General features: G+C 42.0%; 2 protein-coding genes across 4 annotated transcripts; one reads left to right on the top strand and one right to left on the bottom strand.

Annotated features, from left to right (window-relative positions):
• Nucleotides 1-1,212: 1,212 nt before the first annotated feature.
• Nucleotides 1,213-14,855, top strand: stk38b (serine/threonine kinase 38b; the record flags this gene model as incomplete). Of its 2 annotated transcripts, none has more annotated exons than XM_080849492.1 (13): nucleotides 1,213-1,343; nucleotides 2,457-2,508; nucleotides 2,662-2,784; nucleotides 2,970-3,053; nucleotides 4,125-4,248; nucleotides 8,008-8,162; nucleotides 10,375-10,477; nucleotides 10,993-11,054; nucleotides 11,472-11,589; nucleotides 11,912-12,035; nucleotides 12,324-12,419; nucleotides 13,349-13,443; nucleotides 14,560-14,855. In XM_080849492.1, 13 exons carry the CDS (start codon nucleotides 1,213-1,215, stop codon nucleotides 14,688-14,690), a joined length of 1,398 nt encoding a protein of 465 aa, XP_080705618.1. In that variant the 3' UTR covers nucleotides 14,691-14,855. The 2 variants fall into 2 exon arrangements, with proteins under 2 accessions (XP_080705618.1, XP_080705617.1); XM_080849491.1 differs by having other exon boundaries at nucleotides 14,557-14,855.
• A 2,105-nt stretch (nucleotides 14,856-16,960) lies between these two features.
• kctd20 (potassium channel tetramerization domain containing 20) lies at nucleotides 16,961-20,915 on the bottom strand. Of its 2 annotated transcripts, none has more exons than XM_080848286.1 (7): nucleotides 20,790-20,915; nucleotides 20,187-20,379; nucleotides 19,453-19,555; nucleotides 19,009-19,129; nucleotides 18,588-18,785; nucleotides 18,169-18,279; nucleotides 16,961-17,933 (listed from the first exon to the last, which is right to left on the bottom strand). In XM_080848286.1, the coding sequence occupies exons 2-7, from the start codon at nucleotides 20,369-20,371 to the stop codon at nucleotides 17,638-17,640; spliced, it is 1,014 nt and encodes a 337-aa protein (XP_080704412.1). In that variant the 5' UTR covers nucleotides 20,372-20,379; nucleotides 20,790-20,915; the 3' UTR covers nucleotides 16,961-17,637. The 2 variants fall into 2 exon arrangements, with proteins under 2 accessions (XP_080704412.1, XP_080704411.1); XM_080848285.1 differs by having other exon boundaries at nucleotides 20,744-20,907.
• Between the last annotated feature and the right edge of the window lie 327 nt (nucleotides 20,916-21,242).

Raw genomic sequence — 21,242 nt, 5'->3', positions numbered from 1 at the left:
TAGCTAGTTGACATTTTGCTTAGAACAAAGCACCATACGGAGCCCTTCATATTGCAAACCTTGGTCGAAGTAACCAATTAGGTATGTTTCAAATTCGACAAGCTTTGTTGCTACAGCCTTCTCTATGCCATGTGGGTTTATAGGTTTTAAGTAAAACTGCATATGGAGTAGTGGTTTCCTTTTGTGGAGCCCTCTGATTAGTCATTGTTTTCTTGCTTGGATATTTCGAGTTACCGTGCGTAAGATACATTTGTGTATTTTCAACAGCCAACTAAAAGCTTTCATGCCTTAATCTTTTGCAATTTTACGTCTAGATAATGTACTTAGGCATACTGAACATTATTTATACCGTCGTACCCTACTTTTTTGTTTAACTTTACCCTAGGGGCATGTGGCGCTTGCTCATCAGCTGAACACTATTGAGTGCAGTAGGCCTAGCCTGTGATGCCCATTGGTTTTTCATATCGAAAGTTGTGTTATTGTTTTGTAGTTCAGGACTGGTTTTATTTTGTTACACAACTGAAGGCTATTCGATTATAGTTTTATTGAAAGTAATTTACGGTGAATACGTTTGTTTAGACATAATTTTAAGATTGGTTTCACTAGAAGTTCAGCGCCATGGTATTTTATTTAGACATTTGACAATCTTCTAGGAACAGACCCTCAATAACATTCAGTTCTCATTGAGCATTTTAGGTTTAAAATGCCGTGCACTCCCAGAATTCTTGTTCTTAAGGAGTTCCTTAAGTTAGGGATAATTGAATGTCCACAGCTGAGAATTACAGACCGCAAACCATAAATTCATTGAAATAGGCTCTAAAACGTTTCGTTGCCTTAGACTGACAGTAGGCTATCTTATGGAATTGTGCACACCTCAGCCGAAAGGACACCTGAGGTGTACGCGTGGACAGAACGCATTTTTTTTGGCTTGTCACTCTGCTCATACCCACTTTGTTTGCTCGGCTAAAGTCAATAAAATGTGTAGATAGGCTGCAGTATTTATATGTGCATAGGACTGAGTGAATAACACATTTGAGTTAAACGCAGGCTTTCAGTAGGGCATATATCTCTTTTGGATTCCAGAAAAGGACATCTGCCATCTGCGAACAGTCCGTCTCTGTCTTTGAGTCCAACTGACCATCATTGTCCAGTTGGTATACAGTTGCTTCTTCTTTAGACCCTGAAGCTGGCTGTTATGTTTTACAGAAAACCATGGCAACGAGAGGTCACTCTTCTGGCTCCTCAATGAGTAACCACACAAAAGAGCGAGTGACCATGGCCAAGGTGACCCTGGAGAACTTCTACAGTAACCTGATTGCCCAGCATGAGGAGAGGGAAATGAGGTATGGCTTGAATGAGAGGAAGCTAGGGAATGCAAATAAATTCCCTCACAAATTCCGTTCTGTCCTTCATTGTTTACCCAGGAGGGAACTTGTACTGCACTGTCATTATCCAGCTAATATTACTTCATGTAAGGTGTTTGATGTCTGGAATGGCAGTTACTAGCCATTGGTTGATCAACATCCAGAACAGAATATAAATATTTTGCTGTGCACTTTTCCTAAGCTTAACAACAAATGAATCACTCATGTATTTGTATCACATCATTATTCTGGAATTCAAGTATATGGAAAGTTATTTAGTGGATGTGCACTGCTTAATATGGAGAGTGAATAATGTTGCTCCGACAGGCAATGTGCCATTTATTCCCACTAGTCTTCTATTGTTTGTCATTGTCAAATCAGAGAGGCACTTAAGCTGCCCTGTCCAGATTAAGCTAGATATTATACAAAGAAGATGAATGGACACTAAAATGCGGAACTAAGTCAGAGTATTTCAGTGCAGTGTTTCCAAATAGGCCTTGTTGTAGGCATGTATAACTTTAAATGACTCTCTTTCAAAAAGCGATTCAAAGTAAGTCCGCTTCCGAGAAGATGGCATGTATGGCTTACAGTGTGCATTTCAGAACCTCTCAGAACTCTGCTGGCCTGCGTTGAGTAATTATCTCTGTCCTAACTCATATCTGCACTTTTACTAATACTTAGTGTTACTAACAAGGACTGCAGTGATATGTTTTTGCTAGTAGTGTTTTTGTTTGACATTTTTCCATTTCCTGAAGTCTATGTACAAAGTCATGGCTTATTTGGGCATAGTAGTGTGTCATATAGGGACTTTGAACAGCTGAGTTTTCTCAGGGTCTCTTGTGTCTGTAGGAAGTTTGGCTGCTTCTGCTTCCTTAAAGGAACCATGGTTTAGATTAAATACCAGCTTATAGTTGAGCCTGCCTGGCCTGAAGGGGAAATACCAGACAGAGAATATAGTGTGTGCTGTTGATATGCTGGTGGAATTAAGCAAGCCAGGGATAGATTGATTATGAAAGCAGCTTCTGCTTTTTGAGAGGGGAGGAGGGTGAGTGATGTGATGTGATGTGATGAAAGTGAATGTCTGTGTCACAGGCAACAGAAGCTGGAGAAGGTCATGGATGAAGAGGGGCTGCCTGAAGAGGAGGTTTGTGGGTGCTCATAAACATGCACGCACACACACACACACCAGCAAAAACTGAGACAGGCAACAGTGAAATGCACATGCACACTTACACACACATACACACAAACATTCAGTGTGCTGTTGTGCGTCGGCGTGTGTGTGTGTGTGTTGCAGAAATGTATGAGGCGGTCTGAACACGCTCGTAAGGAGACAGAGTTCTTGCGGCTTAAGAGGACTAGACTGGGCCTGGATGACTTCGAGTCCCTCAAAGTAATTGGACGAGGGGCTTTTGGAGAGGTACACATGTTAAATGTTGAAGCTAGTGTATAGTAGGTGTCTTGAGTCTTGTGTCTACCTGTATTAGGATTAACTTGGATGGTTTGTATGTTTTGTAGGATTTTGCGTATGTATGTTGAGAAGTACGTGCTTGTGTGTATACACTTCTTGCTAACATCTGGCCCTTCTTAACCTGACCCCTTTAGGTGCGCCTGGTTCAGAAGAAGGACACAGGTCACGTGTATGCCATGAAAATCTTGCGCAAAGCAGACATGCTGGAAAAGGAACAGGTGGGAGATGGCCATGTACTGCCATGGCGATATTTGTTTAATGGTTGTCATTAGTGCTGTCAGTTTAACGCGTTATTAACGGCGTTAACACAAGCCCATTTTAACGCAGTTAATTTTTTTTTTTTAAGATTAATGTTCTTTTTGCTCTCCCAAACTGTGTAGTAGGCTAACGTTACGTTTGAGTGAATGGTGAGCGCGATACAGCGAAATGGATGATAAAAAGCTTATGAATAGAAAATGTACCTTTAAAAGTTGTGTTGTGCAAAAAAAGCGAGCTTCACTGTTGTCTGAAAATGTCAACAGGCAGCTGGCTGAAAGCACAGAAGTAGTAGGCTTACCTTTTATTGGTAACCTAACTGTTACGGTTCATTGTTTTTGAAATAAGAGGCCTGACTTCTATGACTTCTCTTTCACAGCAAACTTGAAGAAAAGAAAATATTAAGCCATGGTTTAACTGCACTATAGGCTGAGTCCTTGTTTATCTGAAATGTGCATTTTATAATTGTATTTTGTACCGCCCTGTTTGGCAATGTTGTTTTTCAATCAAATAAAACATTGCATAAAGCAAGCCAATCCACTTTTCCATGTTGACAAGAGCATTAAAAAAAAAAAAATTATTGAAGGGACATTTAGAATAGATACAAATTTGGCGTTTAATACATTTACGATTAATTGCGATTCATTTTGAGTTAACTATGACAAAAATGCGATTAATCGCGTTTAAATATTTTAATCGTTTGACAGCACTAGATGTCATATGTCTGCTCTGTGTCGCACCCTTGCCTAGCTCTATTTGCACATGTTCCTGGAGAGGCACACCACACCTGGTGGCTGCCGAAACCAAAAATGAAATGAGTGCAGATGTAGAGACCGCATTTGTAGACTATTGAGCTGAACAGTCTGCTTGCAGGTCCAGAGAGTATATTTCTGAGGAGGGATGATTCAGAGTTAATTCAGAAAAAATATGGTGAATGTCAGTCATCTAATGCAAATACAGTTTATCTTAGTTCTGGCAATTCTCAGCATGCCAGGCTCTGGTGTGAAAGACTGAATATTTTCCTCTGCCATCAGGTCGGCCATATACGGGCAGAGAGGGACATCCTGGTGCAGGCAGACAGTTTGTGGGTGGTCAAGATGTTCTATAGCTTCCAGGACAAGCTGAACCTCTACCTGCTCATGGAGTTTCTGCCAGGTGGTGAGTGTCTGGCCTTTAGTGGCAGTAAATCGTCTTGAGTAGTATAGGGTTTGTCTGCTTGGCGGTCATTGCGGACCTACCTTATATGTCAGCTGATGGCTAATTTGTATGGGTTTGGGACTGACATTTTTAGTGTGTGTGTGTGTGTGTGTGAGTGTGTGTGTGGGTGGGTGTTGTGAGCTTGGTATTTTGACACAAATGTGTCTCCTCCCTCTTGCTCTGGCTCTGCTGCATGGTTTCAGGTTTTTTTCTATGGAAAGTTTTAGCATTTGACTCAGCTGGGAAAGTTAGTTTTTGGAAATGAGCAGGGCTTGAGTCACTGTCTAGAATGATGTTGGGTTGTATGATCAAGTTTAAAGGCTATTAAACAGTGATTTCATCTTATAAACCGATTATAAATAGGGACTCTATAACTGAGACATTCATATATCATATGTGTTGAACTGGAGGGCAGTGGTCAACATTTTTTTTTCTTTTATATCCTTATCCTCTGACCTTGAATGCAAAGGGCCTTTCCCCCTGTCCCCAGTCTGGATAAGTGTTATGGTAGTTTGGTCATGTATTTCATGAGGTGAATTGTGGGGTAGCGCACCCAGCCATAGACCACTTCCCCGTAGGCTTGGTGTAAGCGCTTATGTTTATATTTATATTTGAGAAGTTGGGCACACACTTAAGCCAAACATTATGGCACACTTTAAAGCCTATGTAACAAGTTTAACATTAAAATAACAGCTACAAAATCATGTTTGTGGTACACTGACTTGTAAAACGGAGAATGGAGTCTGTGCCACTGCCAACGCCTGGTTTGCCTGGTATTGTAACTTTGGGAAAAACAGGGCGTGAGACCTCATGCGAGAACTACAAGACCCATCTGCATGCTATAAGAGGAAGCTAACGCAGTATTCTCTGTATGGTCATCATGGCATGGAGGTGAGGAACAAACCGGGAAATGGAAAAAGAGAGAGTAACAGAGCGAGAGACCGAAAAAAGTCAGTCTCGGACTAGCATTTACTCGTTAGCTTAAAGTTACAAAAGGATCCAAGTCAGATGCTGAGCTGACCTTCTTTCTGTTGGACTAGTCAGTAATAAGGTATTAGCTGACTTTCTGTTGGACTAGTCAGAAATAACTTATCAGCTGTCTTTCTATGTCTTGTCTTGTGTTGTGCTTGCTTGATGTTTGGCTGTGTTTGAAAAGTTGTCGACACTCCCGTTTTTCATCATTTACATCCCTGCCAATGTTATTTATGAGAGAATACAACGTAGGCTGTAACCTTATTGGTGTCATCCCTGGCTCACAGAGATTTGTAGGTTTTTTTTGGCTTCTGCTAGCCTGGATACCAGCCCGAACCCCTCCCGCAACATTTTTGTTCTGGGAAGTTCGGTCTGGCGCTGCTCAATTGGGGAGAAAGTATCAGTTTTCAGCAAAACGATCTCACCAATGAAATTGTCAGGGTGGGCTTTAAACGATGATGGACAGATTATCAACCAACGCTTGAGTTGAATAGATTCGAAATAGTACCAAGATGGCGGCGTCTCGGGAGCCTGTTAGTGGGAAATATTTTATGTGAATTAACATTTACATTTTACATTTAGTCATTTAGCAGACGCTTTTGTCCAAAGCGACGTACAAGGGAGAGAACAATCAAGCTAAGAGCATTAAGAACCTGGTGTAACAATAAATACTGCTTATTAAAATAGAAAACGACATACAAGAATAAAAAAGAAGTGCGGGCCTGTTACTGCTTAAGTGCAGGCTAAGCCAAGGTGCCAGTTAGGAAGGGAGGTGCTCTCTGAAGAGTTGGGTCTTACAGAGCTTCTTAAAGGTAGAGAGGGACGCCCCTGCTCTGGTAGTGCTAGGCAGGTCGTTCCACCAACGTGGAACTACAACTGAGAATAGTCTGGATTGCCTTGCTTGCACCGGGGGCAGTGCCAGACGACGCTCGCTGGATGAGCGCAGCGTCCTGGGTGTAACATTTGCCCTTACAAGAGCATTTAGGTAGGTGGGAGCAGACCCAGTAAGCACTTTTGTAGGCAAGCATAAGTGACTTGAATTTGATGCGAGCAGCTACCGGCAGCCAGTGGAGCTCAGTGAGTAGCGGGGTGACGTGCCCTCTTTGGTTGGTTGAACACCAGACGCGCCGCCGCGTTCTGGATCATCTGTAGTGGTTTTACCACGCATGCCGGCAGGCCCGTTAGGAGGGCGTTGCAGTAGTCGAGGCGGGAACTCACCAAGGTTTGCACCAGCAGCTGGGTGGCATACTGGGTTAGGTACGGCCTGATTTTGCGGATGTTGTATAGCGCAAAGCGGCATGACCTCGCGACAGAGGCGATGTGGGCTGTGAAGGTTAGTTGGTCGTCAATAATGACCCCGAGGTTTCTTGCTGTTTTGGATGGAGCCAGAGATAGAGAGTCAGTGTTGATGTTGATGTTGTGGTGGATGAACTGTTTGGCTGGGAAGACCATCAGTTCTGTTTTGGCCAGGTTCAGCTGAAGGTGGTGGTTTTTCATCCATGTGGATATATCAGCAAGGCAGTCTGAGATCCGTGCTGAAACAGTGTTGTCCTCAGGAGGGAAGGACAGAACCAGTTGAGTATCATCGGCATAACAGTGGTAGGAAAAACCATGCGAGCGGATGATAGGGCCCAGCGAGGTGGTGTAGATGGCAAAGAGAAGTGGTCCCATTACCGACCCCTGGGGCACCCCAGTGGTGAGGTGGTGGGATAGAGATAGATGACCTTGCCATGACACCTTGAATGAGTGCCCAGAGAGGTACGATTCAAACCAGGAGTGCGCCTTGCCTGAGATGCCCATACTTGATAGTATGGACAGAAGGATGCGGTGGTTGACTGTATCAAACGCAGCTGATAGGTCAAGCAGGACGAGAACTGAGGATTGAGCTGCTGCTCTTGCTGTTTTTAAGGCCTCTGTCACAGATAGCAGGGCTGTTTCGGTGGAGTGACCGCTTTTGAATCCAGACTGGTTTGGATCGAGGAGATTGTTTGTTGACAGGAACTCTGTGACCTGTTTGGAGGCTGCAGTAATAAGCTATCTACACGGCTTTTTTATGTCTTCATTGACTCGGTTAGTTGTGTATGTGCAACAGGAATGTTGCAAAGAATTGTAGGTTTTAACTGATGCTCTAGACCATTATTGTTAGGTTATTGCTAACGCTTAGACCAAAAATCCATTGAAACACATAGTAGCTAGCTAGCCTCGCTGCTAATAAGTATAACGTAGGCATGCATATCTCACAGATATTGAGCGCATACATTTTGAAAGAGGAACAGAGAAACACGATTATTTTGTCCTTCCTACGGGATCCGGTAAAAGTTTAATGTATAAGATGGTCATACTACGTTGCTCTGATTGGTTCTAGGTATCCAATTGAGCGAAGAGGCATTTTCTTTCCTGGTTGAAACACGCCCCATAATCACAGCTCAAATGAATATTCTGACTAGAATTATGAGTATGACATCGTCAGGCTAGGCTTCTGCCATTGTCGGTTCCATATGCTTCAGCTTGTCAACAAATACACGTGCACACTGTCCATCAGGGGATCACAAAGTGCGATTTCTATATACGACAGTGGTGTCAAAGTAAGCTACAACTTTAGGGTGTGCTAAGTAGCAAAGAATACTATTTTACGCTTAATGGGGCTTTAAGATTTGAGTGTGGAACAAGTGTGGACATTGGGACAGGCCCAGAAATTGCCTGGTTTGGAAACAGGGAGCTGATAAGCAGTATGGCGCCACCCCACAGGTGACATGATGACTCTGCTGATGAAAAAGGACACCCTGACCGAGGAGGAGACTCAGTTCTACGTGGGGGAGACTGTGCTGGCCATCGACTCCATCCACCGGCTGGGTTTCATCCACAGGGACATCAAACCAGACAACCTGCTGCTGGACTCAAAGGTGTGTCTGTGTGTGTCTGTGTGTGTCTGTGTGTGTCTGTGTGTGTCTGTATGTGTCTGTGTGTGTCTGTGCGTGTCTGTGCGTATAGGTGTGTGTGTGTGGGGGGATTGGATTAGCTTGTTGCCGAAACAGTCATATTTCCATGCAAATGCAATGAATTCATTAATTCATGAATGAATTAAAAAAGCAACTTTAATTCATAGGCTTAGCTCTTAGCCCCGTTTCATACTGGCCCATGTTAACAGGTTAGACCATGCACACTGCCTGCGTGAGTCACAAACTCAAACATGGCGCGAGCCACGCTGCAGCTGTGAGTCATGTAGAGTTTCAGCTTGAAAGCCTATGTTTCGCCGTGAGGAAAGCGTTCATACAAACATATATGCCTTATTCTGAGCTGATTCTGAGAATGACTGGTCAGTACAGACAGCATGAAATCATGACTTTCGCATCCTTCTTTGGGAAGTCAACTCATTCTTTTTCAGCTCTATATATAAATCTCTCACTCTCTCTACCTATATATAACAACACAGTACACATACAGTGTGACTGTCACATGTGTGTTGCTCTTTTAAATGTACTAGTGCAGTGCCCGTAGGAATCATGCATTCTGTAGGGTAGGTGTAGCTGTTAGGTAGTGTAATAGCAAGACATATTTGCACTCCACATAGGTACAGGTTACACTGAAGTATTATTGTGATGCATGTTTCCTTTTAATTAAGAAATGTTTTAATGTTAGCCTTTTTGGAGATATACCAACAAATAAAGTTTGAGATTAGGTAGTGGATGCAGTTGAATATAGATGTCAACGTTGCTGTCTAAACTATAAACTAAATGTCATAAAGAAAGAAATAATTTAAAATGAAGTTATGGTTGAAATAGGATCACTTCTTTATTGTAAGGGTAAATGTAGGGTAAGAATGGTCATGCAGTTGGACTCAAATGAAGGTTCATTTTATTGAATGTATGTAGCCTCCCCATGCAAAGGAGATGTTTCCTGCCGCTCCGGGCTGCCAGCAACAGGCACATCTAAATCACAACAAATACACGACAATTTAAAAACTTTTCCAAACCAAAGCATTGCTAATTCAACGAAACATAGCCTATATTAATTACCAGGTAAGACCATCTCCTCTTCGTAAGAAGCCAATCTCTCCTCCATTTCGCATATGCGGCTTTTCTTCTGTGACAGGTCGCTTAATAAAAACGCTGTTTTCGCTGTCAATTGTCGAATTTTTATGTCTGCCACTTTCAAACGCTCCTCAAAAGAATTCATTTTATTTAAACAAACTCCCGCTATATCGACAACTTCGGCTGCAATGTCCTTCCTGGCCACATCGTTGTCGTGACACCTATACTGCAAACAAATGATAATCTATCTATAAATCCAGGAAACCTGACGGTAGCCTAGTTACGTTAGTTATTATGAGATAAAAACATTAAGATCATTGAGCGTGCATAAAATCACACGCCACATAGAATCCATCACAAGATTCACACTATAATAGAACACATTTAATTACCCTGTGAATCTTCAAACTTTCTTACAAATACACGATAAAATCATACACATAATTAAATTCTCAATACACGATAGATTCCTTACACTCAGTAGTTGAAAACGCTCCCTGAGACAATCATTGTCATGACCCTGGACCTTGGGCATTTTAGATGGAGAAGCCATTGTTACTAATGTAGCCTACTGTTCAGGTTCGTTTTCTATCAGCAAAAGTCTGTTCACCTCGAAGAATTTGAATGCTCCTTATCGTATCCAACGCTATTCTGAACTTTGAGTGAAGGCAGGATCCGCTTTTATAGGTTCTGAGCGTGACGTAGCTTGTTTGATCGTGACGTCATTTCGGTGCACATTGGGACTTGCTACGGGAAACGATAACCCATTGTTTCCTACGGGAAACGGTAAAATACAAATATCTCGTGAACTATAAATTCAAAAATCTTCAAAATCAAGGATGCACAGGTTCATGACATGCGTAAGCTACATGCCAAATCTCATAACTAACGGAACTACCGTCAGGGAGATACGCCCTAGACTGACAGACACACAGAGATTCCTAGATTTATAGATAGATATTGGCTGCATGAGCGGTATGGTGGGGATTATCTCTCATCTCCCCTTTTAGGATGACTCTAGAATCTCTAGCCACTGAATCATCAACTGTTTATTTTAGTGCTACTTGTGCTTGTCCTATTTAAGGGTCATGTCAAGCTGTCAGACTTTGGCCTGTGCACAGGACTCAAGAAGGCCCATCGTACAGAATTCTACCGGAATCTAAACCACAGCATCTCCAACGACTTCAGTAGGTGGCAACGTCTCCCTCCTTTATGGTCCAGCTTTCTCTCTGAAACAGTGTCAAATGTGAAGTTCTCAAAGGGCTGCTTTCAACAAAGGAATTGAAGACTCTAGTCTTTTTAGCTAAACAAATCTCCTCCTACTTGATGCATCACTCCAAGAGTACCAGTAGCCTTTAGAATAGCTAGATTAGTTTCAACCGTGTTGTCATTGTACAGAGTACAGGAACAAAGTCAGTTAAATGCAGTTATTATCTAACCAAAAATGGAAAATAGCATTATTTCTATCATTTCTATTGTCATTATTATTTACGTAAAGTTAATGTTAGTGTTATATCTTAGTTTAATATAGTACATGTTCAGTGCTAGTGCAATGCATATGTGTATATTAATATATATACTTTTAGTAGCTGGAATGGGGTAGTAGGCAGAGTACAGTGGGATCATTGGGTCATATCTAAAGTACGAGAAAGCTGTTTTGTGACTGGGTGTTTTTGCTGTTGCTCCTGCTCCTCCTCAACAGCCTCTCAGAACATGAACTCCAAGAGGAAGGCCGAGACCTGGAAGAGGAATCGTCGGCAGCTGGTGAGGCGGAGTGGAGTGACTCAGATTTGCCAGCGATTGATTCTCATGATCGTCCCATTCAGTCTAGAGTTTTAAGGGACACCAGCAGCATTGAATGATTAGGGTTGAACTTTCACTGGCTTAATGTCACTGTTATACCAGACACATTGAAAACACAAGCTAGTCCATACTATGCCTTTAGAACCTTTGTTGTCAGTAAATAAGGCAGTCAGTCAGTCAGTAAGATTCTGTAGTTAGCAGATGATTTGAATATATGTATATGACAATTATATGTATGTTGTTATATACTCTAGTTCTCAGTGCTTCTACTGTGATGTCACTTAAACTCTGAACCTAGCTGATGTATAGCAGTCATTTCATAGGTCTGCTACTGGTATGTGAAAGGCATTTTAGTGATCAAGCTCTCTGTCTCCCCAGGCCTTCTCCACAGTGGGCACCCCAGACTACATTGCTCCAGAGGTCTTCATGCAGACCGGCTACAACAAGCTCTGTGACTGGTGGAGCCTCGGAGTCATCATGTACGAGATGCTCATTGGTAGGTTCACCATTCCATTTTCATATGTTACACACATTACATTTTACATTCACATATTACATTGTTTTTAACAAATGGGGTTGAACGGGCAGTAAAGCAGCCTTTTGCTTCCTAGCTGAATCCATAACCAGCATTCCTGGTGAAGCCAGGGCAATGTTTTGGTGCGGCGTTGGGCACCAGTGGTGTACGTTAGTCTCTATGGGTCAGTTGCACCAGCTGGATGCATACCCCATCAGTGGGCATGTAGCACACACCTCTCAAATCGCCCTGATTAAATGGTTGGCTTTGCTTTGCTGTGTTGTCACGGCGACTCTCTCCACAGGCTACCCTCCGTTCTGCTCGGAGACACCGCAGGAGACCTACAAGAAGGTGATGAACTGGATGGAGACGCTGGTGTTCCCTCCCGAGGTGCCCATCTCTGAGAGGGCCAAGGCCCTCATTCTCAGGTTGGCTTTGGCACCAGGCCTTTTATCTACTGCCAGACTCATTCAATGTGACAGTGATTAGTGGCATTTATAAAACAGATACTTACAGGAATCAAATATCACTGGCTGCCTAATAGGCATTCCAGGATTTGTATGTGACTTGAAGGCATAGCAACAGAACTTTTAACATATTCACAATTCATAATGCTTTTTTTGTGCTGTAGTTCTCAAGTAACATTAATTATTTTAAATCTCAATGTTTATATACATTAGAACAACAGCACATTTTAAAAGCATGGCATTTTACAGATTCTGCTGTGAGTGGGAACATCGCATTGGTGCCTCTGGTGTCGAGGAGATCAAAAGGAACCCTTTCTTTGAGGGTGTAGATTATGACCACATCAGGTACGGCTCTTTCTCTTTTATCTCCACAATCACTAGCAGATAGACAAGCAATGTTGATGCTGAGAACAAACACTGGAACCAGACAGTAGATAAGTGTCACTAGCGAGGAGAACAGTCACCTGACAGATACTTGACCTACTTTAGATGCTGTGTGCTGTCCACTGGTGTTTAAACTGTGCCAGTGGACAGCACACAGCATCTAAAGTAGGTCAAGTATCTGTCAGGTGACTGTTCTCCTCGCTAGTGACACTTATCTACTGTCTGGTTCCAGTGTTTGTTTAAGTCACCTTCCCACCGCAGGAACTCAAGACTTTCAGGTGGCTCGAACTTGTACAGGAACAGCCCACTGCTCAGTCCTTGTCTTTTCCATGTGGTGCACAACCTACCGGATCTATATGTTGCTGAGTTTTTGCTCTCCGATCATGACTTCAATTCCAAGCATGACAAAATACTGATATATTTCTCCAGTGGCAGCACCAACATTACACCGCTAAAGTAGAGAATCTGTAGATAATTTAGGATTAGCTTTCCTCACAGTCGAGTTGACAGTTGAATTTTGCCATAAAGTTGCCTAAATGCTTGATTAAATGGCTTCATGGCTGTAATTACTTTGGAAATGAAGATGCAAGCGCCACTGTTGATTAATAAAAGCCTATATTTTAGCATAACGTTTTGCTTGTTGTTCATTCAGGTACAGTAACCTTATCACATTAACTATAAGCTATAATTCATTGCGTAACATCTATTAAAAAAAAGGTTCTTGCTGGTTTTGAAATGGCGCTTGTTGTTTTCCACTTATGTTCGCGTTTAACTAATACGCATCAACCATCACTGCAAGTCCCTTCAAGCGGTTTCGGTTTGCCCAGAATTACAAAATGAGTCATTTAGATAATTTATATTAATTGGTATGTAAAATGTTTTTTTTTTAGGGAGAGGCCAGCCGCCATTCCTATTGAAATCAAGAGCATTGATGACACTTCCAACTTTGACGACTTCCCAGAGTCTGACATTCTGCAGCCGGCAGGTAAGATGGTGTCCTGACACCTGCACTGCCTCTTCATGTGCCCAGTCTCAGGCTAATTTGATGTCAACATGGAATCAATGGAAATATGGAATATGTCTAAAAGGCTGCTTCTTGTAATCATAAGGGCAGTATTGGCAAGAATCTGGTGATGCGATACATATCATGATACAGGGGCTACAATTCAATATATTGTAATATCCTAAGCAAAACAATACATTGTCATTTTTTTTATTTTTATTATAATTTTTTATATTATTAATTGATATTATTCATTTTAGGAACGCTGTTATAGTATAAACATAACAGGCATAACACAACTGCTATCAAGTAGCCAGGTTTTAAACACAACACAAAATAAACCTCTCTCTGCCACAAACCTTGCAAGAATCGATACATTATAAAGAAAATGGAAGGGGAATGTTGCTAAATGTGCCAGTGGCAACAGTGGTACTGGTGGCAAGGAAAGGCAAAAACAAAGAAAAAGACTCCAAGCATAAAAATGGCACTTTGTGTGCGCGTGACTGCCACTGAGCCACGCGTCAAGCACAGCTGGTTTAAAAGGCTGTGTTGTTCCGAGCTTGTTTCCGTTGGCGCCAGAATGGGCTCTTAAAGTGGAGTTTGGTCTAAAATTAGTCTAACAGTCTATTTTAAAGTGTATTTATATTTTCTGCTTGTAGATACCATGAGCAATGTGTTATTTGTTGTTGGTGCAAAACCATGCATCACAAAACACATATTTTCAGGAATAAAGAGGGTGAATCTATTAATCAAATCTACTTTCTTTAATGCTTCAAGATGAGACATTTCAGTTAAAATCATAATAGAGAAAAAGATAATTTCATTCATTGGCTCAATGTGTTTGTGTGCTGGTCATCTAATTACTACTAATATAACTACATCTAAAAAAAATATTGTGTTGTGCAGGATGATTTGAAGCTCTTATTAGTAAGCATAAAATATATTTTTGCGTCTTTTTAAAAATCCTTTTACTTAATCATTTAGAAGTTTTGTTTTTTTCATACAAGGTGCTTTGAGCAAGCATAATGTATATTAATAATTTATCATTTGCTGATAAATGTGACACTAATTGTGATCAATGTCTTTTAGCTCCAGTAGTTGCAAGCAACCACTCTGAGGCAGACTACAAGAACAAGGACTGGGTCTTCGTCAACTACACCTACAAGCGCTTCGAAGGCCTCACCGCCCGCGGAGCCATCCCCTCATACATGAAGGGAGGGAAGAGATAGAGGAGAAGCCCTCCCTCCCTTCCTCTCCTTTTCTCCACGGACCATTCCTGCCCTGGATCCTTTTCTTCTCTGGTTATCCGTCCTATCACTTAATCCACCCATGGCTTGACCAAACTCCCTCCTCTCTCTCCTCCCGTCAGCTTTGTGGATTACACTTGCTGATGCCTTGACGAGTTGTGCTGTTGCTGAAGTGTGGGGATGGATGGATTCTATTGGTTCACTTGTGTCAGTGTTTCAGCACACAGACCCCACTCGCTCTGTCCACTTTCCTCGAAGCCTCACAACAGGACCGGTGGGGATGCATGGAGAGCACAATGAACAATGGCTGGCACTGTCTGCCATAACTGTTTAGCTTCTCTCCTCCAGATTTTTTCAAAGAGCAGGCGTGGAGAGGGGATGGGGTGGGGTGGGGTGGGGTAGGTTGGGGTGTAAGAGTTTCCATTTGCACTGTGTGTCCTAAATGGCCTCCTTACATTACTGCATTTGTGTGATTGCTTTATCTCCGTGTGTGCCCTCACCTCCCTTATTGCCACTATGTGACAGACTTCTCAAAAGGGTGCGTATGTATGTGTGTGTGTGTGGAGGCTCTTGTTGTGAACTGGCTGCTGCACTGAACTGTACTCCACCCTGAAGAGGCTGGTTTCGTAGCCCCACCACAGGAAACCACAGACAGACCTGGCAGAGAACAAACTCCACTCATAATCCTCCAACTCTGTTGCTGCTGCTGGTTTTTTTTTGGGCTGATGAGATCATCCAAGATTGCCAAAAATGGAAAGAAACCCCCCCTTTTCCACAAATAGTTTGTATATGCCTTGTGTAGGCACACAGTGCCAGACTTGTGAATCACGTATGGCCTTAAGACTTTACCATGAAGTGGAAGTCATTGTTTTCTTCTTCTGAAATATTTCCTTAAGCTGAGGCAATGCAACATTTTGATAATTGCTGGATTTTACCCAAAGAACAGTTATTGCTGTAGTTCTATATATTTTTATAATATCATGCTGGTAGTTTGAAAGTTAAAGTGGTTGACAATTCATGGCTCTTTTGATAAAAATAATATATATTTTTGAATCAACTCTTTTTCTTACATGCTTTTGAACTGTTGTGCTATTATGTCCTGTCTTGTAAAAGAGAGCTTCTTGCTTTACTTATGCAGAGTTTTGAAGGGCCTCTCTGTTTATTCTTGATTCTCGTGTTTTTGTCACTGTTGGACTCATTTCATGTATTTTAAAACATGGGAGTGAAACAGCATAGCTGTTTTGTGAAGTTCATGAACACTATTCAGTACAAAACATCAGGGAAATATGGAGAACAAGTTTAAGGGGATTCATATATTCTCAAGCTAGTTCTGTGTTGTATTCTTTTTATCTTTTTAAGTTTTAACTTCTTTTTTTAAAGGCACTTTCAACTATTTTTGTAACTGGTGTATTTATGAATATTATATATTATCAGTGCTTTTTGTATCACCTTTGCTTATTCCATGGACTACTGAATGGTACTGGACCACCATGTGGTCCATAAGGATGCTTTCAGTTATTCACTGCCTCTCTTTTGCCCTCACAAGAGCACCACTAGGTGGAGCGGTACTTGTCACAGAAAACAGGTACAGTAGACTTTCTGTGAGACTCTTTGTGACCCACCCTTTGGTACTTTGTTTCACATCAACGTATCAAAGTTTCATATGGTTTGTTTTTGACCCCTGTAGGAGCAGAGTCATTTCATAGAATGATTTACATTTTGTGTTGATGTTATTTCCTTGCTTCTAAAGTTAAAAGCACTTCAGATGAAAGTGATAACACTGTGTATCTGTATTGTATTTATGCACACTGTATTTATATTTTGAGATGTGGCATATTATCACCAGTGTTCCTCTTTCAACTTGTAATTTCATCTGTGTTATTTGAGTGGGTGATGTGTGACATTTATGTGACCTTTTCAGTGAAGGTATTGAGTTCAAGAGCCCTTCCTGACTCCTAGCCAACAGGACTTCAGTTCACAGCTACAGCGCATAGGAACTGTCAATTTATAACTGTCATTATCTGTTGCCATCCGAGTGAAGCTTAAACATCACTAAAGCATTCCGAATGTGTGCGTGTGTGTATGCAAGAGTGATTTGGATTGACCTGAGGCCTGTAGTTGAAATCGTTTGATACTTTTATTCTTGTGTGAGTACACAAGTTTTAGACCAAAAGCATCTTGACAGTGTTTTGCTAGATTGAGTTTGCATGCGTTATGAGTGGTCGGGTAGGTTTCAAAGTGTAAATCTAAGTATTTATGTCTGTTCATTTCTAAGCCTTAAGTATGATCTGGATAGATCCATTCCAGCTTGAGCATTACGCATTAGAGTTCAATAAACATATTTTTCACCAGCATGGTTTCTTTCTTTCCTCTTTTCTTTCTCTGAATCTGGTAAGGAATGTCTACAAAAGGATAGGTTATTTGGTGAGATAGGATCCTCACATTGCAATTTTAATGCATAAACAGTCAATCCTTCGATGCCTTGTTTTTTATCTTTTATGCTGGCATGTCATGCCACATTGCTTTTAATGTTGTTCCCCTGGATTGAATGCAAAACAAATAAAACAACCCATAAATATGTATGTAAAAAAAGTAATGCATGATGAGTCCGCTGAAAAAGACTTGCAGGAAGGATGTACTCCGCTCTTGGCCCTTCTCTCATGAGCTCTGGCTTGACACCTCAGCATCAGCTGATACTGGTTGAATTGGCTCACATCCTATTGTCTCATCTAAAGTAGCTATACTGTGAGTCTGTGAACTCCTAAAGCTCCACATGAATTGAATGTCAATGCTTGCAGTCCCTGCAAAGATAGGCATGTCTAGGCGTGCGCATCAACCATGGTAATGAATCAAACGGTGCCAGTGGTGCTGCCAGCATTGTGCTCAGTTTTGTCCATAACAAAAAACACTGTTGTCCTCTTCAGATATCTCAGCTGTCATTGCTGGGTATGAACACAGATGTGGGCTGAGAAGAGGGTCCATTGAGGCGATCCAGTTCGTCCACCTGTGGGGTGGGCGTGGTCCCAGGGCGCGTTGGCCCCTCCCCCATGGTGGCGGTGAGATTGGGCACGCTCTTGCTGCGCACACACTGGAAGTCCACGTGTCTGCTCTTGCCCTCCTCCTTCTCCCAGGACATGTGGATGAACGGCCGCTGCACATAGTTATAGATGACCTCTGACCTGCCGCCTGGACGCCGCTTCACTTTCTCCTTACATGTGGGGTACCCTGGGATATTGGAGGAGCAAACACAAAGTAAACATGATTTCTGGCCACTGAAACAATCAGATCGAATGAAAGCATTTTTTTTTAACTGACCATTTTTGTCTTTATAGGTTTGTCTTCTATGGACAATATTGTTTGACTGTGCTCTCCTTCTGACTCCCCAGTACAAAAACACACACTAGCTTAACATTTTATTGTAACACTGATCCCCCAGCCCCCTCCCAGTACTGTCCCTCACCTTCAATGCCGATGCGTATGTTCTTCAGGCCTCTCTCCTTCAGCAGGACTTTGGCCACATCTCTGTTCTCGATGTACTTGAAGAATCGGAACAGTTTGGTACTGAATATGACTGCAAACCACACAGAGACAGAGGGTCAATAGAGTTGTGAAGGTAGATGATGACATCATGACTTTATTTGGAATGTTGGTCTTCTGTTCTAAGACGTTTGGCATGTTCAAGTAAGGGAGATAAACCATTGTGCTTTCCAAATAGGCTGTTCAAGATGTTGAGGCAGCACATTTTCCATGAGTTGGTATGGGTTTTATTCAGATCATTATTCATTTTTGGAACAACTGCGATGTTACTTTACCGGTAGAAATAAATGTATTAATCATGTATTAAAGTATAAATTAAACAGCTCCTAGCAGGATTCTTACTCTGGGAGTACTCTTCTCCCATGGGTGGTGGGTTGTCATGGTCCCAGTCCACCGTGTCGTCATCTGTCAGCACCACTATATGACACTCTCTCTCCCCCTCCTGGGCGCTGGACACCATGGCTGGAACCACCAGCTCCTCCAGGTAGGCTTCAAACTGCCGACGAGCTCCGTCATTGGACAGCTCATGCAGCAGAGCACCTTAAGGCAGTCAATGAGAGCAGGCGGAAAGTGAACAACTACTCCACAGGAAGCAATACAACAATCATCTGTGTACAGCAAAGGTATTACAGTAGCTCATCTACAGTAACTCATTTTTGGACTCCAAGAGCAATACAGTACATGTGTATACAAGTTGATCATATTCATGTATTTAAGCTGCTCTCCTCATGTTGTAGGGAATCTTTAAATTCTTGAGACTCACTGAGGTCACGGCATCTAACAGTGTTGTAGTCAAAGTTGATACAGAGGTAGTCACAGGCCTCTCTCAGTTCAGCCACAGGAACCCCCTCTGGGCACTGCAGGATGCCCACTTTGTAGTAGTCCTGACAGAGCAGCAAACAAGCAAAGAACTATATTAGACAAACCACCAAAATAAAACACTGCAAATAACACTGGTCATAACATTAACTCTGATTCATTACTCAACCAAGAAGTGAAATGGTAATTATGCATTCCAGTTCAATGAGCAGATGATTATGTATACAAGGACTATGAAATGTACATTGAGCAACCATTTTTTTTTTTTAAATGATCACAAAATGCATTGTATGTATTGTAACTTATAAAAGATAGTTGTGTTCTTCCTTCATATTTCAACATGGGACATGAGACATATTTTATATACATATCATTTTAGATCACTTACCAAAATGACATGAAAAATGCTTGCAGTAATGCCCTCCACTATCTCATACTCCCCCTTTGCATTGGGCCGAGTGAAGTTATGCTGGCGAGCTGGGCCAAACATCCTGCAAATGACAACCAAAACATTCAGTTCATGGCATAAAAAGGAAGCATGTGTGTTAAGCACTTCTAGCACTTCTCATGTCTCATCTGATGTGTCTCTCCTCAAAAGCAATCGCTACATTCTGTGAAGTATGTGGAGCGCACCTGTAGGCTGGTCACCACAAGAATGTATCCTTCGCTCCAGCAGGAGACTGGTGTGTTTGCACCAGAGTAAAGTTTTTTTTTATTTGTTCCATCACTATATGATCATTTGTCCATTTATCTGTTTGGCTAATGGTGGCATACGTTAATGTGGAACAGTAGCACATTTGTTTGTATCTATCTACTTTGTATAAAATAGTATTGTGCATACATGTAACAATAACAAGTCATCTTACAAAAATAACAAATTGTTAACCTAACAATAAGTGTAACAAAGACCTGTATTAATGGCTACAAAACTTTATAGCAAATATATATATAGATTTAATTCTTGAACAGGGCCCTTGCCATATCAATGTCATATATTCTATTTATTGAATGAATCTGTTTAGTGTACACCATCAAGGGAAAATAATCAACACCAGCCACCAATAACAACATGATATTAGCTCATTACAGAATCTGTGGCGTAGACGAGCAATTGGCATTTACCTGCCCAGCATGGTGTCAGGGTGGGCGGTGAACAAAGCTGGATTCACCACAAAGTGGATGCCATCCACCACCAGGGTGACCCGCTCGTGGTGCGGGGTGGAGAGTCGAGAGGGTTCTCCTCCTAGCCGGGGTGCAGCACCTGTCCTGGCTTCCGCCAGAGCAGGCAGCTCTGAACCCTCAGACATTCTTCTGCCTGTAGATTAGAACAGACACAAAACCATCAACAGTGGAATTTGGTTACTGAAATGACTGTGCATGTTTCTGTTTTGGTAACTCCATGAATGCAAATGGTATAACATTTCTGTTGTCCTTGTTTTCATAGTCTATCGGGCTGAGTATTATGAAGGCTCTGTGATTGTTTCATGTGATCACCCACACAGATGCATTGCTTGCTACTTTGGATATCATTTAAATATCTCTCTCACTAAGCCATTAGCAGAGTTGCACTAGGGATGTGTGGATTCAACGAGGATAAGCATTTACAGGTGTTATAATCTAGCAAATTGTATATCATCAGATATTAGACATATGCCACACAGTAGCCATGTGAAACTCACCAAATAATCTTCCCTCTGTCATGTTCAACATTTCCTATAGCCTTACCTACAAGACACAAAAAGCCAGAAACAGTCTGAATACTCAGGAAGTTGAAGGATTACGAAGAAGAACCACAACCATCACAGTTAGTTGCAGATGAGATTTTCTCGGGTTTCTTTGCAACTATCTGATTTCATTTTGGTCAGCAGCCCCACGGGTGTCCTGGCCTGTGAGCTGTCACCTACGGTGCCCTTCATACAGGACCACGTGCTACACTGGACTCAGCACTCTCAGAGCGCCGCCTTGAGGCCAGCAACAGCATCACCACCACCACTACTCAGGAGTCCACTGAGCCTCTTAGGTCCCGGTCACAGCTGCGTTGAGTAATAAGTGCCGTAACCCTAAACTGCGAGGTCAGGATTACTCTGATTGAGTAATGGGACCTCCCCTCTGAGTGAATAGGTCGTAATATAGGCAGATTGTGTCCATATGAATCCTGTAATCCAAGATGGAAGGTGG

Source organism: Sprattus sprattus, assembly GCF_963457725.1.
Source record: "Sprattus sprattus genome assembly, chromosome: 12".
NCBI lineage: Eukaryota > Metazoa > Chordata > Actinopteri > Clupeiformes > Clupeidae > Sprattus > Sprattus sprattus.
The sequence above is the reverse complement of the archived record's forward strand: the minus strand, read 5'-3'. Positions and strand labels throughout refer to the sequence as shown.